General features: G+C 33.2%; 1 protein-coding gene and 1 long non-coding RNA gene across 2 annotated transcripts in view; one reads left to right on the plus strand and one right to left on the minus strand.

The window, feature by feature from the left end:
- Positions 1-5,241: 5,241 nt before the first annotated feature.
- LOC143064107 (uncharacterized) lies at positions 5,242-8,248 on the minus strand. The gene is made up of 2 exons (XR_012975184.1): positions 8,083-8,248; positions 5,242-7,325 (listed from the first exon to the last, which is right to left on the minus strand). It is a non-coding gene; the product is annotated as an uncharacterized LOC143064107 (long non-coding RNA).
- A 1,112-nt stretch (positions 8,249-9,360) lies between these two features.
- The window catches only part of LOC143064106 (cubilin-like), a 127,987-nt gene continuing 115,928 nt past the window's right edge, over positions 9,361-21,419 (plus strand). Inside the window, exons 1-2 of the mRNA XM_076236687.1 lie at positions 9,361-9,509; positions 11,469-11,598. Coding sequence (XP_076092802.1) covers positions 9,406-9,509; positions 11,469-11,598 — 234 coding nt within the window. The 5' untranslated portion in view covers positions 9,361-9,405. The remainder of the gene's footprint in view (positions 9,510-11,468; positions 11,599-21,419) is intronic.

Below are 21,419 nucleotides of genomic sequence, written 5' to 3' on the forward strand. Positions count from 1 at the left end.
GTTTGTACAAATTGCCTATAGTTAAAAATGCTATATGTCAGTGTATTTACGATTAAAAGCAATAAACAAAGTTTCAAATTAAGTACTTTTCCAGGCATGAACCAATGCAATGCAATGAACATTCGTTCATTTGTATATACTTTGCTGTTTGTCACATTTTATAACTTTCAAGTACAGTACATATCCGAGATGTCAACAATATAATGTACGCATAAATAATGTGAATTGAGACGTACATACAGATATTTGTATTTCTGATGAGCTATCCATTTCATTGTTTATTGTGCATAAAGTCTAATTCAAATGTTTTTGTCAATTGGAATAAAAATCGAGCGGATTAATTGTGTCTGTGTTTTTTTTGTTTTTTTTTTGTTTTTTTTTTTGTTCATGTTTGTTTTTTGTTGGGGCGGGGATCAGGCCTCCATTAGTAGAAGTGTTTTCTTACATAGCATTTTTCTGATTCTTCTGTCCAGTACTGAGGTTTCTTACTCCGTTTTTTTTTAATAAACAGCAATGGTCGCATGTTCCACATGTCCCGTTTTCAAAGTTCATTTCTCTTATGCATGGTTGTGTCTTATTATCTATTTCTTGCATGAATAAAAATTTCTCGTATCATCACTACACAGAGTGTGATATGAAAATACGAAAATCTGCGTCAATTTGATCTGCTGGTGTGACACAACCAACTACTCCCTCCACTGTAGAACGTATGTAAAAGTAGCCTTACTCTGACACAAAATAGTGCTTTCGATGTCCTTGTTTACTTGTTTACTTAAACAAGGACTAACAAATTTTCAAAAATCAAACTTTTGGTGAAATAGAAATATATTTAGACCATTTCGAGTCAAAATTTACTTGTCTATGAGTTAGAATTAAAATTTGAGGATTATTGCGCTCCACGGTATACTTATTAAAGATTTCGAGAAAAAAAACAGGGATTATTTTTGGAGTACCTCTATTCGAAGGTCATTTTTTTCTTAGAAGGCTTTAAGGGTATTGGCATGTAGAAATATGATACATGTACATATCAGGATATACCTGGTTTCTACGGGAAGTTAAACTTTGTGTAAGATATTTTGAAAGCTGCGAAAATCGCAAAAGTTGGTAGAACAGATAGGGAATTTTAATTGGTCTGACACCTTATGCATCATCATATGTCGATGTTACGGCATTCTCACTGGATATTCGTTAGGTCATTGATGACATTCAAATATTACGACGATGTACATTTCGAGTGCAAAATGCTAGAACAATGATTCTCGGAATTATTAGTTTAACGTAATGAGAGTGTTGGCCGTATAAAGACAACTAGGTTTAATAACTTGTGAGAATGGGATATCGCTTGATATCAACTCTCGCCATTTAATTCAAATAGTAATAATAAACTCGCCAAAGGCTCGTTTTTAATTTTATTGAAATTGAATAACTCGAGTTGATAAAAAGCGATATCTATTCCCACTCGTTATGACACCTATAAATAATTTCTCAATGTCAAAAACTTAACTTTAACAAAAATCATCTCGTCTGAAACTACTTGACCAAGTTCATTGTAGATAGAGATAACTGTAAACAGCAAGAATGTTCAGTAAAATAATATCTACAAACAAAACACCATCACCAAAACAGCTAATTTTGCCATTAATTCTATTATTGTCTTTAATGTTGAAGAGTGTCCTTTGTTTGACATGCACTGCAGCAAATAGACTAAGGTGAGTGACACAGGCTCTTAAGAAACTCTATACGGTTGAAAAAATCCCATAACTCGAAAACGTAAAATCATTAATTTCTAAAAATTCGAAAGGGATGATAACTCATTGGACAATTCACCGAAGTTCCATGTAAATTGGTTACAGCGTTTTTGAGTTTTCGTCCGACATGCTGACGATGGACGAATGGACAACGGGGTACCGTATAAAGACTCCATGGTTCATCACGAAATTTATTTACCTTGACAACAAAAGTACCAAAGTGGAAAGGGATTAATATATTAGTTGCAATAACTTGTTTCCAAATCATCTATTTATAAACAGGTTTAACCTAACAAAAGTACCATGAAATGAAGTTAAAAAGATTATGATTCTCATGCACTTTGTTCTAAATAACTTTTATAAAGGATCTAATAATTTCTAATTTAAATACTGGAAAGTTGTGGTAGAACAATTTTCGAACAGAAAACTTGCATTTAATTCAAAAAGGTTAGTTTTGATCAATGTAGTATTATGTTTTTATGATTTATTGAGAATAAGTAATATTTTCATTCATTGAATTACCGGTATAAACTAGAAAAGTATTTTTTTAAAAGTCTAGAATACCTTTTTATTATTCATATTTTCTGTGAAAAAAACCGGACCATTTGACTAAAAACCCGGACGATTTCACAGTTGCTCTCGAAAAAACCCAGACAATAATAAACACTGAATTTTTGGTTTAAATACAAGAATAGTGTGCTTCTTTGTTGGTTGAAATATGTAAAGTATTCAATATAAGATGGGTAGTTATGTAAAAAACTATTATAATTACGAAATAGCAGTTAATTGAAATTATTGCATGTCACGGTTATCACTCGAAAAAGCCCGAACTACACTCGAAAAAAATGGACCGAATCACTCGAAAAACCTCGATCCTAGCCGGACACTATACCTACCGTGACTTTTAAACGATTGTTTTCATTTGTGTCTGGTTTTTAACTGAAGTTTCTCCATTATAAATCCTTTTCTTAAATGTAGCCATATTAACATTATGGCTTATTTTGTTGATTTTAAGTCCATCATATATAATCTGTACAAAAAACTAGAGGCTCTTAAGAGCCTGTGTCGCTCACCTTGGTCTATGTGCATATTAAACAAAGGAAAGAGATGGATTCATGACAAAATTGTGTTTTGGTGATGGTGATGTGTTTTTAGATCATACTTTACTGGTCATTGTTGCTACTTACAATTTTCTCTATCTGTAATGAACTTGGCCCTTTAGTTAAAGAGAAAAACATCTTGTAAAAACTTACCAAAATTTACCAAATTAATGAAAATTGTTAAAAATTGACTATAAAGGGAAATAACTGCTTAAGGGGTCAACTGACCATTTTGGTCATGTTGACTTATTTGTAGATCTTAATTTGCTGAACATTATTGCTGTTTACAGTTTATCTCTATCTATAATAGTATTCAAGATAATAACCAAAAAACGGCTAAATTTCTTTCAAAATTACCAATTGGGGGCAGTAACCAAACAACCAGTTGTCCAATTCATCTGCAAATTTCAGGGCAGATAGATATTTACTAGATAAACAAGTTAACCTCTGTAAGATTTGCTTTAAATGCTTTGGTTTCAGAGTTATAAGCCAAAATCTACATTTTAACCCTATGTTCTATTTTTAGCCATGGCGGCCATCTTGGTTGGTTAGCCGGGTCACTGAGCACATTTATTGAACTAAATATCCTTATAATGATTGTGGTTAAGTTTGGTTGAATTTAGTCCAGTAGTTTCAGAGGAGAAGATTTTTGTAAAAGATAACAAAAATTAACGAAAATTTGGTAAAAAACGACTATTAAGGGCAATAACTCCTTAAGGGGTCAACTGACCATTTTGATCATGATGACTTATTTGTAGATCTTACTTTGCTGAATATTATTGCTGTTTACAGTTTATCTCTATCTATAATAGTATTCAAGATAACAACCGAAAACGGACAAAATTTCCTTAAAATTACCAATTCAGGGGCAGCAACCCAACAACCCATTGTCCGATTCATCTGAAAATCTCAGGGCAGATAGGTCTTGACTTATTAAACAATTTATCTCATGTCAGATTTGCTCTAAATGCTTTGGTTTCAGAGTTATAAGCCAAAATATACATGTTACTCCTATGTTCTATTTTTAGCCATGGCGCCCATCTTGGTTGGTTTGGCGGGTCACCGGACACAATTTTGAAACTAGATACCCCAATGATGATTGTGACCAAGTTTGGTTAAATTTGGCCCAATAGTTTCAGAGGAGAAGATTTTTGTAAAAGTTAACGACGACGGACGACGGACGACGGACGTCAAGTGATGAGAAAAGGTCACTTGGCCCTATGGGCTAGGTGAGCTAAAAACTTATCAAAGAAAAAAGATACTAAAATAAAAAAATATATATATAAATAAGAAGATGTAGTGTGATTGCCAAAGAGACAACTCTCCACATGTTACCGAATAAAAAAGAAATGAATACATATAGAATGAAATTCAAAACAGTGTGGCTGTGGCCATTGATTGACACATTAAATTCATTCATTGACTGGGACAATTTACGTGAACGTTTGTCTGTAACGACCACTGTTCACGACGTACAGGTCTACGATAGACATTTAAACTGTGGGGTCACCAAAACTTTCTTAACGCCTTTAATTATAAAATAATTCGAAAAATTAATCAGGAATAACCTTTATGCTTTGATTTATATAATTGATATAAATCAAAACATCGTGTTATTTCTGATTAATTTTTCGAAGTACTTTATTAAGGTGTTGAGAACCTTTGGTGACCCCATAGTTTAAGTGTCTTTTAAAAGTACATAGTGAGCAGTGGTCGTTACATACAAACGTTCCCAGTCAATGGATGAATTTAATGTGTCAATCAATGGCCACAGCCACACTGTTTTGAATTTCATTCTAGGTCACGATACGGACTTCAACAATGAGTGAAACCCATTCCGCATGGTCAGCTATAAAAGAAATGACGAGAAAACTAAAGGCCTGATTTGTGTTCAAAATAATGAATGAATAAATGGAGAATATGTCCATGGGATAGAAGATGCCTCCGCTTGCATTAAACATGTATATGGGCATAACTAAATAACTGTACAAGCGACGACACTCAAATTGGAACTTTGTCGGTTTATTATGGTAATAAGAATTGTGTAACAGTTTCATAACATTTACTTGAGGTAAACTAAAGTTAGAGAACAGCAATGCAAATATCAACAACCTTTCATTTATAAAGGCGCATAACTTAGATATAGAAGTTCATTACATTGAGTCAAGAGAAACAAAAGTTAGATAACGGAAACCATGCAACTTCGGGACGTCCGGATGTCAGTACAGAGAGAAAGGGTAAACATCACTTTTTGGGATTTGAGCGTCACCGATGAGTCTATGGTTTGCAGACGAAACGCGCGTTTATTCCAGGTATTAATGCTGAGTTTTATTTTCAACGTCTCCTCCACTACGGCGGGATCGTTAAAACCAATATGACAACAACAAACGACAAAAGTGTTTCTCTTGTTCTTTTGTGTAACAATATACTATTAATTGACTTTGTAGAAAGGTGCGAGATGGTTCCAAATGTTGCAGACACTATGTTTATACCGTTGTTTCCATTCGTGTTAGGTTTGAATTTTTCAAGCCACTATCAGTCCCTGTCTACTTATTTAAAGTCTCGAAAAAGCAGTACGTCTACTTGTAACTGTTTTTTCTCTTGAATAATTTGTGTTCATGTGTTCATTATAATGTACACTGTACACATGTCTGATACACATGCATATAGTGCCTGTAAACGTTTTTAACTTAGAATAGTAAAATCACTCCTCTTTATATTTCCGGGCTTGCTATGGTCCTTACACGTTTTATTGAATCAATATTAATGGGCGTGTACTTTTCTTTGCTGATAAAGTTCAAGATCTCGACCACTTTTGTTAGAAACTAGCAATCTACCATCCTTCAAAAAGAGTAAAACAAATGGACGTTGTAACCCGTTCTTTGACGTCATAATTTTACATTTTTCTTTTCCATCAGACCGCACTCTGTATATATTGCTGGAATCTATTCCTACCACAAATATATCACCATGCTTGTCTACAGTGATGCCATATGGCGATATAAGATTTCTGTCAGATATAGAAAAAACAATCTCTCCGTCTAACCTCACACAAGTTAATCTGTTATTGACTTGGTCCGCACACACGATCTCGCCTGAACTAACAGCACATAAATAAAGTCGTCCGGTTATATGCGGAATAGAATCAATAAGGTTTCCATCTACATTAAGTATCTGAAGTCCTTTGGTTTTGCAATTGACAATTAGTTTGGCTGCAACAGTAGTCAACCCTTCTATATCATCGTCCATGTCAATACAGTTGAGAACTCTGCCTGTAACCACACCGACGATCATAACATTTCTTCGTCCTTGAGTAACTGCTACCACCATTTTGTCGATAACAGCGATGCTATCGGGATATTCTCCTATTGACAGTTGTCTGGTAGTGTTTTTGTTCATATCATGCACGATGATATTTTCAGATAATCGGTTTGTCATGATAAAAACTCCTTCATCCAACTCTTTAATATCAATTATTTCTAATTCATCTTTTTCTGTTTGAATGTCTAGTTTCTTCAAAAATTCAAAGCAAGGTTTTATTTCAAAAGAATCATTGGTATCGTCAGCTAAAAATGGTGGTCTATTTGCCTCTATTGGTAGTTTTTTGTGTATATTTATAGTTCCAAGTGAAGAGATATTTTGGAATGTAAACATTTCCTTGGCCATAGTAAAGTCAATAGAAATTTCACTGACGGCGTCTGGATTCAACAATTCACTAGCACCACCAGCGATACGTTTAATTGTCAAGAAAGATTCAATCTCTGTTAATCCAGACATATTTTCAAGCTCATATAAATCATGTTCGAGTTGATCGATTTGTTCTATATTAAAATTCTGTTGTTTCTTCAGATTTGAGCATTGCTCGTCATAAATGTTCTGATATTCTTTGAGTATACTGGCCTCCAAATCATCAAGATGTTTTTCAACCTTCCTTCTATAGAATGTTAATGTATTCTTAAAAACGACTTTCTCTCTTTCGAGTTTTAAGAGGTTGCTGGCAACTCTTGCTGGTATAAAGTTCAGCTGATTAAGATGATATTGAAGTAAGTGTGTGGTATCTTCGTAGATATTTCTATTTTTAACATCAGAGACGGCTACAGAAATATTTGATGTGTCTTTGCACGAAATATGTCCATCCTGTTTACACTCATGACATAAAGGTTTTTCGTGTATATTGCAGAAATATTCTATATGTCTTCCTGGGTGACGTCTGCAGAAAACTTTATCGTCCATCCTCTTACCAATATAATATTATATCAATATTTCATATATTTGTACAAAAGAAAAAAGTTCTTATTACTTACTGTTTGTTATTTTAGAATTAAACCAAAATTGGCCATACAGATTATCTGTATACTCTTATAAGTTTCACTCTTGTTGTTCATAACTGTTTGGTATCTCATTTCAAATGTGTCTGTGTCCATACTGATATATATTTACACTGCTTTACTGTTTCCTGTATACTTTTTACCGTCAGCTGAAAGAAATGTGATAAAACGTGCTTTATATTTCCGGTAAAAAGTATTGTCGTATATTATATGGCGAAATGTAATGTGTGTGTATCCATATTTAAGATTCCTTAAGAAATATATATATAGAAATATTAGGTATTTATCTCACCTATCAGGTGCTCCAACTTATAGCAATCTATTTGTTATCCCCTCCACATTAATATTATAGTATTTAATTAAATAATTGAACACGTTTTCTTCGGTTATGATTTTTCATTATCTTTCTTGATATTTTTTCTAATTTCACAACGTATTCACTAGTTTATTAAAAGCTAGGAAAATTGAGGGGAGGTATGTTTACAAGTCCGTGTTTCATATGGAAAACTCTCAAAATCTTTAATGCCAAAAAAACAAAACAATAGTCTGATACAAAGCCCTGTTCGGTTCCAAAGATTCTCTGAAAGTTTCATTGAAATCAAGTCTTCTGAGGTTTTTATCATCATATGTGTGAACTTATGATGGGGAATTACGTACCTATAGATAAAAATTAATTTACATTTGTATATATGTAGAGACGACACAACGACACAGACACTGAAATCAATGGTTTGTTTGGGAGTCGGTGACTGCGGTAATTGCCGCAAGGGAATAAGCAAAAAAAAAAATAGATGTACAGTTATCACCGTAGACGTCTTGTCACTAACATGATATATACAACGAACAGGAACATGCGTGTATTTTTTTCTAATTATTTAAACAACAGATAACTTGAAAATGTCCTACCTTATTCTGGTCTCTTGTGGACAGTTGTCTCATTGGTAATCATACCACATCTTCTTTTTTATACCTTATATATCATACCAACGAAACTGGTTTTATTTAACATATATGTTGAAAGTAAAATATCATACACACACACACACGTCTTCGATCAATAACGTCCATTTAAAACAACAAATGGAACAAGTCTAAACGGAGATCAAATTAAAATATTATTTTTACATGTTCTATTTTTGTATACTTTTGTTCAATATATTTAAAAGACACGAAATGAAAGTAATGTTTAGAATTGATCAATCAAACTTATATAGAAATTTAAAGTTTAAACTACATGAATTTTATACGCAAACGATTCTGTTGGGTTTTTTCTTCGTTTTTGCTTTCTGCGCCCTGGCTGAGGTTAATCTTACAATGTGAAAAGGGGTGAGAGTAATCATGAACCTCTTACCAAAATCAAGCAATCAATTGTATCAAACAATACGTAACATATTGCACATCACAAGAGCATATAGGATCCCGCCGTGGGGAGAGAGGGGCTTTATGTTTATGCACCAACACCCTAAATTCTTGTTTATCCAAAATGAAAAATAGTTTAAACCAAGGACGTCTATTATCTATGTTAGTTATACGTCCTTGATAAAACGAAATGTTGTTTTTATTTTTTGCTTTTCACTTTAAGAAGTTTGTCCCACGCTACTGTATCATACTAGTTTAAATATAACTAGTCAAAATATTATATATCTGCATCATAAAATTGACAAATGTCGTGAATGATATGGTGGAGTCTAAGGGTCTGTATTTCTGATTTGCTGCTTAACAGACTTTACAAATTATATTTATTTGTGCATTCGTTGGTTCAATCAGTTTTTTTGTATTTAGAAGAAAACTAAAGAAAATGCATATCCAACTTGAAAAATGAAATAACGCACCGAGTTCGTCCAGATGTGGGGGTAGGTGTGGGACAAAGTTGATACAAACTTTAAGACAGGTACCCGTCACATTACATCTCACTGACTTAACAGCGTTACATAAGTGCAAAAATATCCTAAATTTCATAAAATTATTCAAATTAATGAGATAAACACTGCTTGTTACAAACAAACTCAGAGTGATACTTTACGTAAAATTTATCTATAATTTTTCCATAATTAAGGCGATAAACAACAATAGATAAATTAACATGTTTCAAGATATCGCAAAGATCTCACTTCATTAGCATACATTTTGATATACATATATACGTACATGTACATTACAAAACGGTGTTCAGTTTCAGAGTCACAATCCTTTGGACACTGTTATGCATAGGTTTAGTGTAAAGTGAACATGTTTCGTAATTGTACACCCCTTTTATTTTGGGGGGTATTTCTCCAAATTTTAAGGCTGACAGAACAAAATACTAGACATAAAAGAAATATTTCACCTGATCTGTAAGTATATTTATTTATTATCATGTAAGCAATAAAATATCCATAATTTTATTCCTCTCAGGGGCGGATCCAACCATATGTCCCCATTCAAAAGCAATAATCGTCAAAAAAGAGGGGCCGTTTCAACCCCCGCGGAACTGTATACTGTAGCCTTTGAAATTGCTGATATTGACGAAAAAAAGTAAAGAGTAGCTAAAGGGTTATGAAAACGCAAAATTCAAATCTCATGTATATACAATGTAAAATTTGCAAGCATAATATATGGTCTTTCCGAAACAGCACCAGATACATTTTATACGTTTATACGTACGATTTGTGTTACCTTCAAACATCTTTGATCAGCAAACTGATAAGAGACTCTTAAGAACCAGTGTTACTTTCCAAGTCTTGTTGTCATTCTTGCCACACACACAAGAAAAAACACACACACACAACCGGAATTTCTCTATGATCTTTTGTAGTTTTCAATAAAATAAGCTTGAAAACAAGTAAAATTTGAGGGCGATATAGCTCAAATAAGATGTCGTCTGATAGTTTTATTGTTATTAGACAACATTCTGAACGTTTCTGTCGTTGTTTAATAATAGATTGTTTCTATCTTTATAGATTTTTATTGATTATGATATGTCAGTTTACCAATTACATTTTTTTTTTTACCAAACTTTAGTCCCAAGTCTTAGATGCATGATTTTTTTTTATTAGTTGTTAGTGCCTTTGATCTAGCTTACAAGTATTTTTGTCCATCTGATGAGTTAAGCCTTTTTCAACGGATTTTTATAGTTCGTTCCTATGTTATACTGTTATACCACTGTCCCAGGTTAAGGGGAGAATTGGCATTCCGCTAATATGTTTAACCACGCCACATAATGTATGTGTGAACCTGTCCCAAGTGAGGAGCCTGTAATTCAGTGGTTGCCGTTTGTTTATGTGTTACCAGGCCGTACGGTGACCTATAGTTGTTGATTTCTGTGTCATTTTGGTCTCTTGTGGAGAGTTGTCTCATTGGCAATCATACAACATCTTCTTTTTTATATTTGCCATTTTCAGTAATTTTTAAACTATAAACGAATGAAATAATCCTATACGCATCAGAATGGAGCTCATTGTTTTTTTCCAGCTAGTGACGGTTATGATCTAATTCACCAATATTCCGATAAACTGTAGATGCCATTGAAAATGTAGCATAATTGGCAAATATAGATCCAACAGCGTCGGAAATGTACTAAAATTTGAGATAATTTAAAGTCATATGAAAAGAGTGACAAGTGAAAAATAATGTTTATCCAATTCTTAAACCAATGCATGTATATATCATAAACTTAGTCTTCTGTGCTTGATTTTATCATTGTTTACGCAAAAATATCGTATAATCGTCATTTTTTTTCTCTTTGTCTGTTATGAAGTGAAAATATTGCAGCTCATTAGTTGTCGTGTTTTGAAGCCGTAGTTTACCGATTGTCACCTTATAGTAAACAATCAACAAAGAAGCATGGATATTGAGCACGCGTATAACATGTACAATCAGATAATAGTTTATTTCAATGACAGATCCATGTGTATTGCGAGCACTGGATTATTACGAGGAGGGGCACGCTAGGGTCACTTTGAATACGGAAAATATGTCGGCGAATTGCTTCCTGGAAGCAAGCAATTAAAAAAAGTAAACTTCTTCTAAATGTGTATAAATTAAAGAATTTTCTTCGGAAGAGTATAATATATACATAAGTTTAATAATGACAACTATCCATTTTGTTATAAAAACATATGCATCAAGATTTTTTAATTTGAGGTTTCATAAGTTGTAGTACTAACAAAAAGCACACCATATTACCTGCATAGGCGGCTTTGTTTTTACAGGAAACTGACACTGGGATACTAGTGAACTATGTAATATGTTGCTTCTACTTTAAGCTTAGGCGCACTTTTCGTCCATTTTATCATAAATTAAATTTTCTTCAGTCCACGCATCATGACACAGAATGGACACTTAGTATTCAAATCGGGAGTCAACCATAACATATCATTTCAAGCAGTTTCAGGAGGATTTATCAATGTTGGCAATGATGATCTTAGTGTAATAGTTCAGTCAGTAAGTATATTAATCATAATAAATTATTATGCCATGGAATCGTACGTACAGGCTCTCGAAATCTGAAAAATGTGTTTCACCATATCTTTCGGTAAATATTTTCCCGTGATAAAATGCCTAGATCTGGTAACAGAGCGGTAGATTAGGCTGACGGTTCTATACTTGGTTATTTTCACGATGAAATGTTGGTGTACAGATACATTTTGTACATAGAGCAAATCAGGATGTTTGAGATTTAAAGGAAGTGATAATAACACCAGATGAAAAAAAAGCCCCCCAAAAAACACAGTTCACATGCTTGTCCTTACTCGGAGATCTATTTAGTGGTTGCCGTGTTTTCGTAAAAATCAACAAGAACAAAACTCGTGATGAAAAACAAATACCTGCATAATAACATACTGATAAATCACTAACCGTACAGCACAGAAGCTTGTTACGGGTTACATACATGCATTATTCATTTATTATCAAATTATTCTACTGGTAAAATGGTGTGTATTGAATATTTCATTCGTGATCACGATCTTTATATATGTTGTCCTTAGTTTTATAGACTTGTCCGTTTTAGTAATGATAATGTATAAAACCAATTTTACATTTATAAAACTTTATACCAGAATTTCTTACAAAAAGAGGTATATATTACCTATAATTATCAGCTTTTCTTTCCTTGATGATGTTCCGTTGGTTCTTTCTCAATATGTTTACATCTCATTTAATTACCAATGTTTTAGTGTGATAATACTCTTGTTCTTCAACATGCTCATGCATCGACAATCTAGCATGTATATTTTAGTTGTTGACCATAACGTCACAGTGCCTAAAGTGCACCGAGTACCCAATTGCACCCATTTTGAGAACAAAAAAAAAAAAAAAAAAAAAAAGAAGGGAAATCTTACAAGTTTTTCTTTATAGAGAAGAAATAATAATTTTGTATTATAATTTGCCGTTATGCACGTCTTTCAACAGAACTAAATGTATTTTAATATGCACTAAACGGTCACATTATAACTCAGCAGACGAAGTATCCAATGCAAAGTTCAAATCTTCGTTGGTTCTATAGATAAGATGTCCAAAAAGTAGACTTTTACATATGAGGCATAAAGATATGTCCGAGGCATCTATTTCCGGCTTACAAAATGAATATTAAAAATGGACTAAAATTATCAAATTTAAGCATGGATGCAATATTAGTCAGAGGTTGAATCAAACCTATTTTTCTATGATTTAGACATGTAAGAATTAATTAAAAATCAAAATGGCACCCCGGTTTTTGATGGTGTTTGTGTTCCTCAGTCATAATCTAAATTAAGTTTTCAATGTTGTGTTTTTCATGTACGCTGTCACAGAGTCAATTTGTCTTTTAATCTTTGTTTTTCTTTTCTTTGTCGTTATGACATTGTCAGTTAGTTTTCTACTTAAAAGTTTGATACTCATTAATGTTTCTTTCTTCTTCTCTATTATATGTCTCATTGTGATCCTATCATTTTTCAAACTGACACTACAGTGGTGTGAAATTGGTCGACATTTTCCGAAGTTATTTCGCTGATGATACCGCTTCGGTCATGGCAACTTGATATAATCAAGAAGCGGTTTTTTTTAGTTTCCTACGGAATTTAACATAATGATGGTTTATAAAATGCAGGCTTTTTACGTTTGACATGATTTAAAATATAAATGTTACATGGCTTAATTGGTTCCAGTAACCCGCCACAGACAAATGTGACACGGTCAACTTGGGCCTTGATATCCCATGCAGACTGGAACTAAAATGAAATTATATTCAATTACGGTTTAATATTAATTCAGTTATAACGAATGTAGCTCATCAATACCGTATCTATGTTTTCACTTAAAAAAATATATTTCTCAAATCAAAGTATTCATGATGATTTTCTCGGTTCTTGTTTGGTAAGTAAAAATAGAATGTGCGGGTATGTTCGATTGCCCAACGAGACCGCTCTATAATAAGGCCCAGAAATGATAGCACAGGGAAAGTGTATGCTACTTGCTAAAGAAAGTCACTGGATAACCTCAGCTGAGCTTGTTGTTTCAAAATTTCTCATTCGCACTCAATGATATCACTATTACAATAGCAATATCAGAATACACCAGAGACATATATATGAGGGGGAGGACAGGGGTACCCTTCTCCCTTCTCCCACCCTCTTCTCCTTTCTCCTACCCCCGTTCTCCTTTCTCCCATTAGAATAAAACATCTCCTTTTGAGATATTTTTTCTTGAAATATTAGATCATTTTTTAAAAGGAGAGATATTTTATTTTTTCTCCTTTCTCCAACTTTATCTCCTTTCTCCCAGCCTTCCTCTCCTTTCTCCTATCCCCTTTCTCCTTTCTCCCACCCCTTTCTCCTTTCTCCTACCCCCTTTCTCCCTGTCAGGGCCGTAACTAGCCTCTTCTAATAGTGAGGCAAACATATCCGCTGAAGGCCGGCCCCCAGAAGCTCTGAGAAAAATAACGCAAAATCATGCATTCTGAGCGTTCCACGGACTCTTTCTTACTTTGAAACATTACAATATTCTGGTCCCAAAGCAAAAACATAGATTTATTGTAATTTAAGACTTTTAGATTTTTCATAATCATAAATACTGGGTGTGTCTGTCTGCTCTTGTCTTGTATTGTGATGACTTTGGTGATTTTTTTATGACTAGATTTAAATATAGTGACAGTGCAGTATTATACTTTAAGTACTTCTTCTTCTTCTTCCAGTAAGCGGCCACCGTCAACTGGTTGACTATTCTGCCACATTTATGGAGTGCGCGCATGTATGAAAAAAATTTTAATTTAACAAAAACAAAAACTAGGTGAATTTTATATACAAGTGCAAATAAAAACATGTCAATTTAATTACTGACGGAGCTGAGCCTTGAAAGATTCAGGACTCGGGGCAGAGACCTTACAGTTGGGCAAGGTGTTCCACTCTCTTATTGTTCTAGGATAGAATGACTCCTTCCGAACTGTAGTTTTGCATGATGGAATTCTGAATGCTTTTTCGTTGTTATTCCTGGAAGGACGTTCGTTTGGTATCAGTTTATTTGATGTATCAATCTTTACATAGTTGTTATTAAGCTTATACATCATTATCAGTCTGCTCTGTTTTCTTCGTTCTTGTAGTGTAGTCCATTCTAGTTGTTCAAGCATGTCACTAACAGATGAAGTGTTGTGGTATCTGTTAGTAACATACCTTGCTGCCCTCCTTTGGACCATTTCCAATCTATAAATATCATTTTGTTGGTACGGGTCCCATACTGAACTAGCATATTCCAATGTTGGTCTGACGAGGGACACATATGCTTTTTCTTTTATAGACTTGTTGGAGATGTTTAAGTTCCTTTTAAGAAAACTGATGGTATTGTTTGCTTTGGAGCAGATGTTGCTAATGTGTTTACCCCATTTGAGATCTGATGCAATGGTACATCCCAGGTATTTTGCTGCTGTGACATGTTCAAGGTTATGGCCATGTAGTGTGTAACTGTATTTAGCTGGTGTTCGCTTTTTGGAGATGGTGAGAACGTTACATTTATCAGGATGAAACTTCATGAGCCATTTTGTTTCCCATACAGCTAGTTTGTCAAGGTCCTTTTGAAGGTTTGCTGAGTCAGCATCGGATGAAATTGTGACATACGCAATTGTGTCATCAGCAAACAGTCGTACAGTTGATTGGATCTCCTGGGGCATGTCATTTATGTAGAATAGGAAAAGACTTGGTCCCAGGACAGATCCTTGGGGTACTGCTTAAGTCGAAACTTGGGACCATCTTGACCTTCTTTTACGGTATTAGTGATGATTGAAGTCCAAGACCATCCAGCAACTATCAAGATGAAGAACAGAAATAAAAACTTTGACCATTGATTATTTGTATTTTTTATATGCATTGACTTTGTGTGCGATTAGGTCCCGTGCATGTTTACTCCATATTCCTTTATTTTCTGTCTAAACACCACTTAGTGCAATTTAACCCTTCAATGTAAAAGGTCATATGGCAATACATTGTTTTCTTTTTCAAATGATTTGATACCGGAAAATTGGTGGTCTTTCTTTAATTTAAACCATGTCAGCTATGTAGTTTTATCCACAGGAGCTTGGGTATATGATACAGATATTTTTTTATAATTTTTTTCTTGTTGATTAAAATAGTAATTTTTCTATATTTATAATACATATCTATCACTTCTGTGCATGTCTCACCTATATATAGCTAGTTTTGAGTGATTTAAACGACTCAGAGAAAATACCCAATTTTACAATCCATACTAAGAAAAATTGCCGGTATTTTCTCTGAGTCATTTAAATCACTCGAAACTAGGTGAGACATGCACAAAAGTGATAGATATGTATTATTAATATAAAAAAAAATGAATATCTTAATCAACGGAAAAAAAAAGACAAAAAAATACTTGTATTCTTTGATATCAAATTCAATTATCCATGCAGAAACGACAATAGTTTCTGTGTCCAGTATAGCATCGTAGATAGATATAGGAAGATGTGGTGTGAGTGCCAATGTGACAACTCTCCATCCAAATAACAATTTATAAAAGTAAACCATTTTAAGTCAATGTACGGCCTTCAACACGGAGCCTTGGCTCACACCGAACAAAAAGCTATAAAGGGCCCCAAAATTACTAGTGTAAAACCATTCAAACTGGAAAACCAACGGTTTAATCTATATAACTTTAAAAACGAGAGCATATTCTTAAAATATTTTCCCGCACAATATCTGGACATCGGTGGACATGCATCATTGCACACGTTTACAAATGAAAAACAACACTCAGACTATAGTCATAAAGTAGGACAATAAAAGAACAAAAGACAAACCCGAGACACAGAAGTACAAACAATAGACCATCAACTCCGAAAACCAAAAGCAAAATAGAAACATACATGTAGATCACGAAAAAAAAAATGCAGGGGCGACATCAGGGAGCGAAGAGAACTTGCTTCTTGCAAGACACTGTCCGTGAAAACAATTTGATATAAAGACAATCTTTTTTTTTTAATTTTTTTTTTTTTTTTAATTTCCAGCATGAGGCATTTGCCTCATTTGCCTCAATGTAGTTACGGCCCTGCCTGTCTCCCTTACCCCTGTCCTCCCCCTCATATATATATTTAGTATACATGTCTCTGAATACACCTATACACAAACATGTGATGTTTACATAACGAACACAGTCATATTTTTTAATTGTACGTTGGAAACAATGAATGTTTTGTGTATCATTCAATACAGGACACAATATCATGTTTTTTCTTTTATAGTTCATGATTAGGGTTGTTTTTGTGAACGTCTTAATCGGTATTAGATTAAACCGCTTCTTAAACTGGTTCCGAATATACCAGTTTTAAATTCCCGCCAAATTTTTATCAACATCATCATCATGTGTGAAACACACAAGAATAAAAATATATTAACCGTCCAATACACATATATAGATCGAGATCGTTGGAGATATTGCTAAGGGGTAGGTTATAGAGACATTTAACTAAATGTTGGAGAAAAATCAATTTCATTTTAATATACTTGGGTCATTTCAAAATGTCGAACTTTCAGTACACCCCATCTTCGCTAGCCAAGGGTTACGATCCACTCTCGCTCTCGCTGGCCAAGGGTTACGATCCACTCTCGCTCTCTTGAGAGCGAGAGTGGATCGTAACTCTTGGCTAGCGAAGATGAGTACACCCAAGCTAAAATTGTTATTTCTAATAGAAATTTCAGTTGTAATGGTTTAAATGAAAGCTTGTCGAATTTGTGATTCAAAACATTAATAATAACACACCTTACATCTTTTTCAGTGTCAGAAAAACACATTTCAAATGATTTTTTTTTCGATTTTCTGATCGCCTTAATATCTCCAAAAGGGACGTTAATTATTACTATAACCAAAAATCGTAGCTTCTTTATCATTGTATGTAACATATTATCTACAAACATAATTCAATCAGCGTACGGGAGGTTCATGTCTATCTTGTTACCGCTACTTTATAAATCAGCCGTTAAATTATTCTCCCTATGAATATTGAATCAGTCAGTTTTGATTTCAAAAGTGGAAAGTAATCTTTACAATTAAAACGCTTCGTTTCTTGACTGACAGTGTAGAGAACAGAAATTTCAAGACATTTAGTGAAAAAGTAGAGTGTACTTTTTTCATGTCTATGCTGTTACCAACAATTTTGATTAATTACACCAACAGTATGCTTGTAAAAATTGCAATAAAGTGTTGGAAACCAAATTCACAATAGAAAACCATAATCACTTCACCAAAGGGAGTAGTTATTTCACAACAGCAATCAAAAACGAAGAAATTTGTCTATCCTGTTATGTCTATCCTGTTACTTATAATGGTTGCTATGGTTACAGTAACAGGATAGACAATTGTAGACAAAAAGTTAACGTCATTAAATTTTTTATTTTAACATATAGGTGCAAAACGAATGAAATATTTCGTTGTTTGAATTCATCTTAAGGTTATAACGTCTTAATCTTCCCAAATTAGGCATTTACAGGTGCAAAACAGGATAGACTTTTATTATAGTATTAATGAATGAATTTTTTCATATTGGCCCTGTAACATGCCCGCGGTATTAATAATGGCCAAGGATGGTTGTAATGGCCCTGAGGCAACGCGGAGGGCCATTACAACTGTCTGAGGCCATTATTAATACCAAGGGTCCAATATGAAAAAATCCATATATTGATACTTTTATTAACCAACTATAAGGCAACTTCAATCAAGTCCATTCAAGAACAGTCTTCGAGTCTTGATCCAATACAGCTATTAAACCATGAATTTATAACAGGACCAATACAGAAAATTCCAGTTCATAACACTTTTAGTAAAAGGTTTTAATTCTTCGATTAAACAAAGAGTAAGAATCTTACCGTAAAGAAGATACATCATACAGGAATTCATAGCTGAACTTGTCTTTTCGCATTCACGATGGATTCATGGTCAACATTGTCAGAAGTAATTTCTGATTTCTCATCCAAGTACTCAATTCTATGCTATTGCAATTCATATCATCTAGCAAATATTAAGTAGCTGGGAAGAATAAATCAGACAGTTTAACTATTCTTACTCTTTCTACGACCTAGTCTGCGTTCGATTGGCCTTGATCAATGGAAATGAAACAGTGATAATAATCGAAAGTCGTACTCGAAAAGGCTGTAAAATATTTCTGTTTCAAGCGGTTACTAAATTAAACTTTTTTTTTATATTAAGTTAAAATAAAACATTATAAAAAGTTGTCACTTATTTAAAGAAATAAACAACATTTAATCGATATCCCGTTTCATCTGTTCATAATGCATGGCTGTGATTTCGTAATGCACGGGTATGATTTCGTAATGCATGACGGTGAGATTTCGTAATGACTGGCTGTAGCTATTTCTCCGTTCATAATGCCCAGTTGTCGAAATTTTCCTTTTATAAAGCATGGGCATTTCTATACATATTGTAGTAAGTTGGTTAATAAATAGTGATATATCAGAAACGTACATTCCTGTTACCAATGAAATAAAGAGAAAAATAAACTAACTGATGAGGTATTTACTTGATGTTGGGTTTATTTGAAAGGGTGAAAAAATGCTGAACAATATAAATTGCTATCTTAGACTTGCATTACTGGTGGTAATTTTTACGACCTTTGAAAACAAATTTTTAGAGGCATTTTTCAGTATAACCTGGAAAATTGGCAAATTATCTATTATTTTTCAGAATGTATATATATAGAAGTTTTATTCTCTTGAAAACCATCTAATTGGCTACATAAAACAAGCTTAACATTTTATCTAAACCTTTTCTTTATAACCCAAAATTTCTTTTGAAAATGGTAACAGGATAGATAAAATATTGTACCACCGATCAAAAAATGTTTCAAGATATTCTTGTATGACATCATTAAGATTGCATCTTATAATATGTTGTTTTTAAAGTACTGTTTGTTCTGATTTACTTATGTAGAGTCTTGTTTGAATAAGTTACTTTTAATAAATTTTTCAATTTCAAAATTCAACATTTTTTGAAAATGACCCATTTACGGTTTCACTTAATTACCTATAAGTATGAAATCACATTTTGATGTGAAGTTGTATGCCCTCCAAGTTATGTTCAGTGTATTGGAAATCAGAAATTAGAAAGGGACATGTACAGCATCTGTATGGTCTGTGTGGTACAAATGTAATGTTACAAATTGTACAATATACGTCAGCAGAAAGAACAGACAGGCTAAGCGTAATTACACAGTAATCAAGATGATTGTACTTTCACAGCGGTACCACGATTTCCCGAGAAATACAAGAAAAACATTATATCCCAAAAACAAACTGATATATACCGAGAAATAGACTTTTTATGGTGTTACGCTACTTTTTATAGTGTTATACTACTTTTAACAATATTAAAGAATATTAATTAAAGATTTTACTCGTTTTTATTCAATAAAAGTGAAATTTCATTTCAAAAATTCTATTTGTATGACTTGTTTCGTATGCAAATTCCTTGTTAATACAAAATACTAAATTTTTTCAAATTTTGTTCATCAAAGAAATATCAAGACAATGACTTGGTATTATTTAAGTAACATTTGCTCTTCCAAAAAAAGTTGATCGGAAGGAATCAACATTCGCCGCCAATATTATACTTTTGATATTTTGACCTGATCGACACAAATGTTAATATGTCTTCTTTTTTTTTTAATAATATCTGTCCATGAAATTAATGAATCTGTAAGATTCCAATAAATACATGAAATATATTATACGAAATATAAACTTTGACAGTAAAAACAATGAACCCAAAATGTTGATTTGAGTGGGATCACCACGGCACAATAGAAGTACTAATATTGAATTAGATTAATCTAATTTTGACACTTGTCGTAATCACCAATTAAGCCAAATAAAATGTCAATAACGTTTTCACACCGGAGACATCAAATACATTTAATTGAATTTTTTTTAGAAAAACATATTTTTTTGCTATCAAGTTTATATGTTCGTATAATATATTCATATATATTCATGGACAAATATTGTAAAACAAAAGAGATATAATCATTAACACTTGTTGTCGACCAGTTGAATATTTATATAGCGTATATCGGCGAGTGTGAATACCTTCCGGTCAACTTTTTTTTCTCAAAAATAACTATTTTCACTTTTTAGCTCACCTGGCCTAAAAGGCCATGTGAGCTTTTCTCATCACTTGGCGTCCGTCGTCGTCGTCGTTAACAATTTTTCAAACATCTTCTCCTCTGAAACTACTGAATGGATTTGAATGAAACTTAACATGATTGTTCCTTAGTATATCCTGCACAAAATGTGCGCTTCGATTTTTGATCCGTCAAAAAACATGGCCGCCGTTACTTAAAATAGAACATAGGGGTCAAATGCAGTTTTTGGCTTATATCTCAAAAACAAAAGCATTTAGAGCAAATCTGACATGGGGTAAAAATGTTCATTAGGTCAAGATCTATCAGCCCTGAAATTTTCAGATGAATCAAACAAACCATTGTTGGGTTGCTGCCACTTAATTGGTAATTTTAAGGAAATTTTGCAGTTTTTGGTCATTATCTTGAATATTATTATAGATAAAGATAAACTGTAAACAGCAAAAAAGATCAGCAAAGTAAGATCTACAAATAAGTTAATATGACCAAAATTGTCAATTGACCCCTTAAGGGGTTATTGTCCTTTAATGACAATTTTTCACAATTTGTTCATCATATTTGCTAACTTTAAAAAATCTTCTCCTCTGAAACTACTGAATGGATTTGGTTAAAACTTAGCATGGTTGTTTCT

Source organism: Mytilus galloprovincialis, chromosome 2, assembly GCF_965363235.1.
Source record: "Mytilus galloprovincialis chromosome 2, xbMytGall1.hap1.1, whole genome shotgun sequence".
Classification (NCBI taxonomy): domain Eukaryota; kingdom Metazoa; phylum Mollusca; class Bivalvia; order Mytilida; family Mytilidae; genus Mytilus; species Mytilus galloprovincialis.